The following is a 10,187-nucleotide window of genomic DNA, read 5'->3' on the forward strand; positions in this document are numbered from 1 at the left end:
GCACAGCCAGACAGTACTTCCTACTGGGATCAGGCTGAGGTTCTCCTGCTGTAACAGGCGGGGAACAGTACACTGACTGGTTCTGAGCAACTCATCTCTTTTGAAATGTAATATTCTACACACTGCAACTAAAAGAGCCTCCGTTAGATGAACCGAATAGATGCTGATATTGTTATTGTTGTTTGAGGGCGAGCTTAAGCCAGGGAATAGAGAGCATTTTTCACGGCTCCAGCTCATCTATGTCCCAAGTTAATTTTATATGAGCTAAACACAACGACAACAACAAAAACGGTGTTTTTCCTACCTGTGGAAGGTAATCCCACGCAGTCCATTGTCCTTATTTTGTGTGTTTGTACAACCAAAAGCAGAACAGTGATGCCGTATCGTTGCTGAAGTCTTGACAAATGCCCCTCCCAAGATGGCGGACGCACTGACGTATGTTCCTGCCAGTCGGTGAGGCGTCTCGTGTATATGTCTATGGTCACCACTGCCTCGTTGGAGCTTCTTTTGCCAGTCGCTTGTGCACTTCCACAGCCGGCCGCCACGAGGCGCAGAAAGTGTGTTGGTGCAGTTCTTCATACAGCCAGGAGGAGGCGCAGACAAACTGGTCTGATCTGTGTTGGTGCAGTTCCTTGGTCGGCCACCAGGAGGCGCAGACACCGTGTGTACTGTCTTTTCGCTGCAGTCTGAATCAGCTGCTTTCAAACGGGAATAAACGTCACCTACGATACAAATATATATCTATTTTAACTCACACATGGAAACACATTTTTAGCTTCGTTCAACTTCAATGTTGTTTTTAGATTCAGTTGTGTTTTGTAGATCTGCATTAGCACTGAGCCAACATTGACATATTTAACTTTTGAAATCCTCAACAGAAGCAGCAGATCAGTGTCTGTGAAAGTGAAAGTAAAGTCATCAGGGGAAAACCAGCCTCCTCAAAATCATATTTTAGCCTGTGTGGTATTTACCTGAGAGCCGAGAGGAGAGTGACTACCATGGAGAACCTTTCTACAATTTATAAACTGTCCCTGCTTACTGTCACCTGCTTCTTTCAAGGTAGGTCCTTCACACTGTCTTTGCACTGCAGTTACATTTAAAAACGGTTGTTTATAACATGTATGATGTTGACAGGTGTTATGTATGTAAATTGCAGATGCGTGCGAGTTGTTGATCTAAAATCGACGTCTTGTAGAAAAGCTTCGTGAACATTTCCTGAACGAACCTAAACGTCCTGTTGAGTTCTAGGCTTTTAAATATCGTAATGTTCATGGTTTGTCTGCCATACCTGTGCCGTTTTCAGCAGAAGGCCCAGATACATCCTGTAATTTCCTAAATAATGTTTTAGTTCCATGTAAGTTCACCTTTTCCGAGAGTTTCTTTAAAGACACATGTTTCTCAATGGAGTCTGACGTGAAACCCACTGTGGAGTCACCTCCACAGTCAGAACCGGTATTGCACCCATACAATTAATGTGCGTTAAAAAAAGAACATAAATGAAGAAACCTGCGTGATTTTGTTAAAATATGTCGTTGACATTTTGACAAAAGTTGTTCTGTTGTTTAGGTACAAAGATAAAACATCAGGTGACCAGCCGTTCTTGTAGCATGTCCGTCTTTTATTATGGTTCCCCCGAACACCCCGGTACATAGTTCCTACCGCACAAATAGACCTATCTCTACAAAAGTGATGTTATGATTGAAAAGGGGCATGTACAATAAGATTATTATTCCTTCTGAACACTTTCATTTCATATTGACACATTAGTAATTGTTTTCAAAAAAGAGTCTAATTTGACATGTTTAATATCAGTGATATCCAATGTTTTTCACGATTCTGCCTGTGAACCACCATCATTATAAAAGTAGACGTGATTATTTGTTGGGACTCATTTTCTTGCGCTCACACTGAAAGTTAAAAACATTCAGATCTGTCTCCAGTCAGGGATTTGACCAAATTATGGAGACAAATTCTTTTAAAGGTAATTATTTCCCTGAAGGTAACTACAAACACATTTTGGGGTTCAATATATTTATAAGAAGATGAACAAAAATACACAAATGTAAATGTTATAAAAGTTTAAAAAAAAATTATTTGGACTAGAAATGCTTTTGTAAAACTTGTTTTATTGTATTTTTAATGTACATTTGATTTTCTGTGTTTGTCTTGATGTTAAAAATGATTGTTGTGAAGAGAAGCATTTCTCTCTGAAGTCTTCTGTGCACATTTAGTCTTTGTGAAAGTGACCGAACTCCAAACAAAACAGCTGGAAACAAAGATCAACTCAGTGGAATTTATTTTAGAATCTAATGCAGCAATCAAATCAAAGTTTCCTCTTCTGATTCCTTCTGATGTTTTCACTGGCTATTAATTTTGACTCGTCTCCCTGCTGAAGTTTGCAGTAGCAGCTGTCCAGTGTTGGAGTGCTGGCTTGTACAGGAGAAAGTAGGTCGAGGAGGAGGACTAACTGGAGGTCCAAACCATGAAAAATCCCTCCTTTACATCCAAAGAGACGCACACAGCCACCAAGCAGAGTCTCAACGTGCTCCATCTGACATCCACCCCGACAGAATCTACTCCATCAGCGGTGAGTCCGAGTCCTGTGTGGGTTTCTCTGTTTGTCTTGTGATGGACAGCCGGTCGGCCTCGTCCGTCGTTAGCTGGGATCAGCTCCAGAAAAGCAGGAGCCCTGGTTGGATGGGGGGTGTAGAAGGTGGAAGGAAGGGTTTTTGTATCTCTGCTCTCATCGTTGTTGGACATTGCTTGTATTTGCAGCAGTTATGAGGTTTTGTAGCAATAAACAATAAAGTAACCACACTGGAAGCAGTGGAAGCAGGATGATTGTAATAAATGTGTTCCTAATATTGAGCTTGTCTCCTCAGACCCAGCTGCCACTCTCTGCCATGGCTCTCTCAACCCTCCCAGAGGCTCTCTGGAGAAGCCCCATTGTGAGATGAACCCCTTTCTACCCCAGCCTGCCACCCTGAGATGGGCTGCCCCGCTCACAGAGTCTGCCCTCAGCCCCAGTTACCTGCAGGCGGACTGGTTTTCAGTTGCCTTTCGGGGCCTTCATGCACAGCTTGGTGGCTCTACAATCATGCGAGCAGCCACAGGATCTAAAGAGCACAATGGTAATGATTTCTGACACACCGAGCGGCAAACATCACACTGTCATCGAGACACTTCCCTCAATCTGACCATGGGAGGATTCCAACATCAACGATTCCAACAAGAAAACACTCTTGAATAATATTATTAATGACTAAAGGTTTAATTTGAATTCATGAAGGAAATGAGCTGGGAAGTGACAGTTTTTTCCAAACTCTTTGATAAAAAGGAAAGTTTAGAGATAGACCTGAAATTACTTAAAACTCAGCGGTCTAGTGATGGTTTCTGTAAAAGGGGGGAAATAGTTGCGTGTTTAAAAGATGAGGGGAAGAGTCCGGTGGACTCGGATCAGTTAATAATGGATAAAATGTCCGGACCAGCCATCTGAAATACAGTCTTTAAAGACCGGGTGGGAACGCTCTCTGATAAACCATTGCAGAGTGGAATGTTCTAGTGTTTTAAATCTAACTGGAGCTGTGGAGCCTCAACTGCTTGTACAGCTGCTGTTAAAAACACCAGAACACCAGAGAGACTGTCTGCATTGTGTTTTAATGCTTCTTCACTGTAAACAACTATCAACTATCTAATTCAGGAAACACGTTGATTTGATTTCTTTTGAATCCTACAATCGTCAATATTGAACAGTTGTTTCCTTCTTGATTGCAGAACTAATGTCTCTTCTCTGTCCATGTTTTTATAAACTACAAATCGTATTCTGTAGGAGAGTGAGGCAAAAGGCCAAACCACATTCTTCAACTCCACATAATTTTTCACAGTTCTATTCTGTTCAACGATTGAGCTTCAAAACACAGAAGTTGAGGTCCAGCAGTGATCAATCTCTGGACGGGAACCAGAAAAGCTTTCAGGGGCTTCAAGGGGGAAAAAAACGATGTTTGCATCTTTTGCAGAATTTTCACTTTGACTTTGTTTCCCTGACTGCATGTTTCCTCAGTCATCCTGAGTGTGACCAGCAAAACGCTGTCGGTCAAGTCCAGACTCGGGGAAGCGGTGCTGTTGGACTGCGGCTTCTGGGCCGAGCCTTCCTCGCCTCTGTCCGGGACGGGTTTTGCAGTAGAGTGGCGGTACCAGTTCAGGGGCAGCGGGCGACTTGTGCTGGCTTACGACGGCAAGACGGACCGTGTGTCGGAGACACAGGAGGAAGGAGCCACTCTGGATTTTGAGGGTTTGCACCAGAAAGGAAACGCATCCCTGATCCTGCGGGAGGCGCAGGTGCGGCACTCCGGGACATACATCTGTTCGGTGTATCTGCCGTACCTGCTGGTTCAGGTGGCAGTGGATCTGGAGATTGTAGGTGAGAAAATGATTTGTGCTCCGCGTCACAGCGTCGTGTTCAGAAGAAGTGGTGAGTTTCAGGAGAAAGCAGGAGGCATTGAAAGCAAGTCTTTCCTCTCTTCTTTTCCTCTGCTTCCCCCACCCAGAACCCCCCTCCCTCTCCTTACACCCCTCCCCTCTGCCCCTGGCTGTCCAAGGTCAGACTCTCAGCATCCAGTGTGAAGCGTCTGGCTTCGCCCCCCTCTCCTTGGAGCTGCGCTGGGAGTTTCAGGGTGCTGATGGGAAGAGCAGGCCCCTGGGACCAGGCAGCGTGACGGGCCACAGGCAGGCCTGGGACGGCACCTACCGCCAGAGCAGCTGGCTGGAGCTCCACACGTCCAAGCTGGACCTGGGCAGAGGAGGGGAGGTGATCTGTGTGGCGCTCCATCCTGGAGGCACGCGGCGGGCCAACGTGACCCTCAGTCTCAGAGGTAATGTGGAAGGACCTTTCTGCTCCAGCAGCAACACTCACAGCGTGTGGATTGGAAAGACACTTCTGCTCTCGGACCTTCAGATTTGTGTGGAGATAAATGTAGTTCTTTAGCTCCTGATGAGGTGAAGCACTGAAGAGAACAAGAGCAGATCCTCGTTAGAACGACACACTGATGAAACTCCATTCAGACACCAAGCAACTCTTTATGACGACTTATGGGTCGTCATAAAGGTCGTAACAAAGAAGCAACAAGCCAGATAGAAACTGTTCAGAGAGCAATATTCAATACTTATATAATTATCTTCCTATATTTGAAATATATAGTTCTATATATTAAAAGTTAGAATATCATGTAGCACACAGAGTGAGAAGCAAACGCTACCTGGAGCTGCAGAACATGTTCAGACTTCAAAACAAAGACAATGAAGCTTCAAAAACCAAGAAATCATTCTGCTTCATTCACCAAAGCTCCAGTTTATGTTGCATGTATGAAAGTAAGAATCAATGACAGTCTGTGACTGTTTTTAGTTGTTCCAACAAAGGTCCACCTTCAACTCTGATGATGAGCGTCAATAATGAGACTCATGAATGAAAGCAAGTGCAGGGCCATGCCAGGTCCCACTTTGAGAGAGAGAAGTGTCCAAACCTCCAGGAGTTTAGTTTTCAACTTTAGTTTTCTGTGTGAAAACGTCATTAAAGGAGCACAGAGACCTCTGAAGGTTCGACACCTTGTTGGAAGACAATCTTCAGTATTTAATCTGCTATGAAAAGAAATCATTTGAGTGGAGAAGGACTGGAAAGTGAATGGACGTGTTTCTTTGTCTGTCCAGGGTTCACTTCTCCCTCCATCGAGGACTCCATGGCGATGGTTGGCGTGGCGCTCGTGCTCTACGGCCTCATCAAGTTTGTGTCCTGGACTTTTACCAGCTCAGGTGGGGAATTAAGTCTGACACAAAAACCTTGAAGGAATTCATTTAAAGCCAGTAAATTCTTTGAAGTCGTCAAAAGTTTGCTACGATCTCACCGCGTGAACCCAAACAAGAATCGTCCTGAAATCAAGTGAAACCAAAAGAAAACAGTCAAATATTTGACTTTGTCTCTTTTGTGTGTGACCTCGCCGTCTCGTCTGTCACTCTGCAGGCTCAGGCCACGCCGGGAAACAACATCAGGTAACTCCTGAGCAGAAAGACCTCGATATTCTGAGTCCTTCATGCTGGTGTTGTATATCGCCTGTCGTTTGCTCTCAATCCTGTTTTTCTCTCTCGCTCCACAGAAAGACGAGTAGAGGTGAGAAGTCAGCAGGTTGAAGTTGGTTCCAGAAAAACAACGTTTGAAGGTGTTGGATGGAGCTTCATCAGAGGCCGTCTGAGCCTCGCCGCACGTTTTCTTCTGCTGATTCACAATCTTCTTCTTCAAGTCGGCTTTTTTCCCCCTCATGAAGAGAAAAGTTAGCTTCAGTCACTTTGTTCACTGAATGTTTTCACTTATATTAAACCGTCACAAACAAGATGTAGTTGGAGGCTGTTGGGGGCATTTTTCTGACAAAACTTTCTCCTTCATGTAAAAACTTTTTTCCTTTTGAAATCTTTCTGTGAGCGACGCTGGTTTCATATTTTCCTTTCTCTGTTTACGGCTTGTATTTTGTCACAAACACTGGAAAAGTGTGGTGAATTTAATGTTTCATGTTTTAATTTAAGGTTTCAATGGAAACGGCTCAATCAATATTGATTCTGGACGAGCCGAAACAATTATTTCATCTGATTTTAGAAAGACAGAAGATCTCGTGTATGTGTGTGTGTGCGTGTGTGTGTGTGTGGGGGGGGGGGGGGGGGTCTGGACTAAATAAATAAAAAAATACAAATATTTGAGCCGTTTGAAAAATCTTTTTTTCTTCTAATTTCTCAGATAATTTTATTTGAATTTCCTTCTTGTGCTCTGAATTAAGGATTTCTCTCCCCAGCTCAGGGCTGGTTTGGTTTATTTTTGTCATACTAGTTTGTTATCATATTTGGAAAAATAATTTTGTATGATACATCATTTATGCTCTTATTAGTCTTTCATTTTATGGTTGTCCTGCACAACCCATCTTAGCCTTATTGATATAATACTGAAATATTGCAAATAACAAAAATAACCTGGCATGTGTATATAGAAGTGCCTTCACCTTTGTCTCTGCTTGATCAGCAGGTTGTTTCCATTCTGCCTGTATAAAAATGAAGTATCTACAGTATTTCTGGTGTGAACTTGGCAGGTTTTGTCTTCAGTGTACTTCTCAGAAACAGTCCATAATATCAGTATGTTGTTATTTTTTAAAGATACAGTGACTCAGCCAATGTTTTCTTCTTGCTGCTGAAGCCTGGTGGGATGTAAAGTCTGAGTGGAAGAGTGGAGGAACGTGTTCAGGGTCTTCAGTGTTAAAGGTGGAAACACAGAATTTACTGTAGAAACTTCAAGACTTGTGGCTCCATGTGCCTCAGTAAAAATGTGTGATTTAACATATTTATCACACCCAATGCAAAAACAATTACTTGAACATTACTTAAATGTTATATTCCCACAGGATGAAAGGAGTCATTGAAATGTAACTTGTTCCTAATCCACTGATGTGAGACATTTAATAGAACTGTTTTGGAGACACAGTCATTTCTGGGAGAAACTATTTTTAGTCTTTGGTCAAATAGAGTCTCTGATTTTTCTTTTTTAACAACCATCCTGGTAATACTGGTTCCCATGATTGTATGTTCAAAAAACGCTCTAGTGTTAATACCCAGATGGACTCAAGTAAGAAACACAATTAACAGTGTGTAGATATGTATTTCTATATGTATTCTTGGAAATATTATAAAATAAGGGCATGTTGAAAATGTGTTTCTTGACATCTTCCGTGGTAAATCAACATGCCGTGATAATGGTTGGGAGAAGTTACGAGAGGATTGCAATGGCCAGAAAACAATGTTTAGAGTTACGAGGTTTTGGTTCCTTCTGTTGTTGTGTAACAATGAACAAGACTCAGTATATCAAGATGATTCTGCAATTTGAACTCTCGCCTTTGCAAGAGATATATTTATTATTGACCTTTCAGTTGTAATCTGTCGTGTCATCAGAACAATACCTGGGTCTGGATCTTCGTTGGCACTATTGCCTGCATGCAGCAACCTCAATGGCGTGTATTTTTCTGGTATTCCGCTTCCATTAGAAAATCCCTACATGACAAATGTCGAGAAAAGATAAATCATTTTTTAAAAAAGGGCCCACTGTTGTGCTGCCACTGCAAGGTTAAGTGTTTCGGCACAAGACTGAACCCCAAACTGCTCCTTGTGGCTGTGCTAGAGCTTTTACTGTCTATGAGAATGCTGACCTGCGTTGTCATGTGCTTTGAGTATCGTAAAGCTTAGAAAAGCCCAATACAAGCCAAGTTCTGTGAAATGGAAAAGAAAAACAAGTTATTTACCAGTTGTGAATTCGGACTCCACAATTTCATTTCCTAAATTGTCTGTAAGGATGAACTCTTCCTCATTTGCCATTGCCACCTTTACTTTCGCTGTTATCACGGTGACGTATGCCTCCGCCTCCACAAACCGGACCACAACCACCCTTGTGGACACCATCTTTCCTTTCGATATGTGCGACATATGAATAGACCTGTAATACATGAACAGTGACACAAACAGTTACCACATAACATTCATGTATGTGTGGGATCTTGTTGGTTACGTAGAAATACAGAACATGAGCTCCTGTCAGGATGTCTGCATCAAAGTTCCAGTGCGTAATGAAGACAGTGAAATGCATTAATCCTTTCAGCTGTGGTGGGATCCCTCACTGCAGGTATTTAATTACGAGACTCAAGGATTTATTTTTTACCCATCCACATTAACCTGAATGTTACAGACTCTATGCTCAGATATGACAACGATCCTCACATCAGTCAGAGACAGGATGGAGAATCAAAAGCAGAGCTTGCATATAACATATTGGACAACTTTCTATAGAATATAGTACCAGAGTTTTAAGTGTTTTTAATTCACCGCTGGACTTTGTCCAACGTCTCCCCCACGAACCTCGTAGTGACCACGATCACTGAGGTCACAGGAGCTGAAATTCCCATCATCCATGGGAAAAATCCCGACGTTGGGCCCATCCGTGATGTACAGGTTCGCCATGCTGATCTTCAACAGAAAATAATGTGACACAAGAATTACATTGTAGAAATAGTATTATAGAAAGGCAGTTAAATCTTCAACATAAATCATATGCCTATAAAGGTTTCTTCTGCTGACTCACAGTAAATCAAAACTCAAAGAAAACTGAAATTAATAATAAGTTAAAATCTTTTGCTGGACTGAAGAATTAAACAGGATGTTTTTGACAATGAAGCTTCATCAGCTGTTATTTGTTAAGGAATTGTCTTTCTGAGATGCTCAATGGATACCATCATATCCTAACACCGCCTAACAAACGGAGTGAGTTTCACATTAGGGTTGTGATGGGCTTACCTCTGAAATATTGAATCATTAATCTAATTAGTGTTGAGGTCATGGCTGTTAAATCCCTTGACAAGATATGGAAAAAGTTTATTATTCAAACGATTCAGCTTGATAGTGTGGTCCTCTTTTAATATACAACAATTTCAGTAAAGTAGAAATCACAATTTGGTAAAACTTGACATGATAAATGCAGTTTGAACATCTGTTTGTTTATATATATATATATAACTTGTGTATTTTCTTGCTGCACATAAGTATTTGAACACCTGGGACAATCAGTGTTAATATTTGGTACAGAAGCCTTTGTTTGCAATCACAGAGGACAAATGTTTCCTGTAGTTCTTAACCAGGGTTGCACACTGCAGCAGGGATGTTGGCCCACTCCTCCACACAGATCTTCTCTAGATCCGTCAGGTTTCGGGGCTGTCGCTGAGCAACACGGAGTCTCAGCTCCCTCCAAAGATTTTCTATTGGACTTAGGTCTGGAGACTGGCTGGGCCACTCCAGAACCTTGATATGCTTCTTCCGGAGCCACTCCTTGGTTCTCCTGGCCGTGTGCTTCGGCTCATTGCCACGTTGGAAGACCCAGCCACGACCCATCTTCAACGCTCTGACTGAGGGAAAGAGGTTGTTACTCATAATCTCACAATACATGGCCCCATTCATCCTCTCCTGAATACAGTGCAGTCGTCCTGTCCCCTTTGCAGAAAAGCAGCCCCAAAGCCTGATGTTTCCACCCCCATGCTTCACAGTAGCGATGGTGTTCTTGGGATGGTACTCATCCTTCTTTCTCCTCCAAACACGGAGAGTGGAGTTTCCACCGAAAA

General features: G+C 42.6%; 1 protein-coding gene across 1 annotated transcript; it reads left to right on the forward strand.

Annotated features, from left to right (window-relative positions):
- The first annotated feature begins 638 nt into the window (after positions 1–638).
- On the forward strand, positions 639–6,747 carry LOC308122686 (tapasin-like). Its single transcript, XM_080484687.1, has 8 exons — positions 639–1,059; positions 2,396–2,587; positions 2,883–3,131; positions 4,061–4,420; positions 4,548–4,871; positions 5,704–5,805; positions 6,014–6,042; positions 6,147–6,747. The coding sequence occupies exons 1-8, from the start codon at positions 999–1,001 to the stop codon at positions 6,156–6,158; spliced, it is 1,329 nt and encodes a 442-aa protein (XP_080340813.1). The 5' UTR covers positions 639–998; the 3' UTR covers positions 6,159–6,747.
- Positions 6,748–10,187: the final 3,440 nt, after the last annotated feature.

Source organism: Lipophrys pholis (genome assembly GCF_963383615.2).
Source record: "Lipophrys pholis genome assembly, chromosome: 17".
Lineage (NCBI taxonomy): Eukaryota > Metazoa > Chordata > Actinopteri > Blenniiformes > Blenniidae > Lipophrys > Lipophrys pholis.

Excerpts from the sequence above, each read along its gene's own strand:
- LOC308122686 (XM_080484687.1), top strand. The coding sequence starts at position 999 with ATGGAGAACCTTTCTACAATTTATAAACTGTCCCTGCTTACTGTCACC. Across the intron at positions 1,060-2,395 it reads TGTCACCTGCTTCTTTCAAG|TTTGCAGTAGCAGCTGTCCA; the intron begins GTAGGTCCTTCA and ends TCCCTGCTGAAG. Across the intron at positions 4,421-4,547 it reads AGTGGATCTGGAGATTGTAG|AACCCCCCTCCCTCTCCTTA; the intron begins GTGAGAAAATGA and ends TCCCCCACCCAG.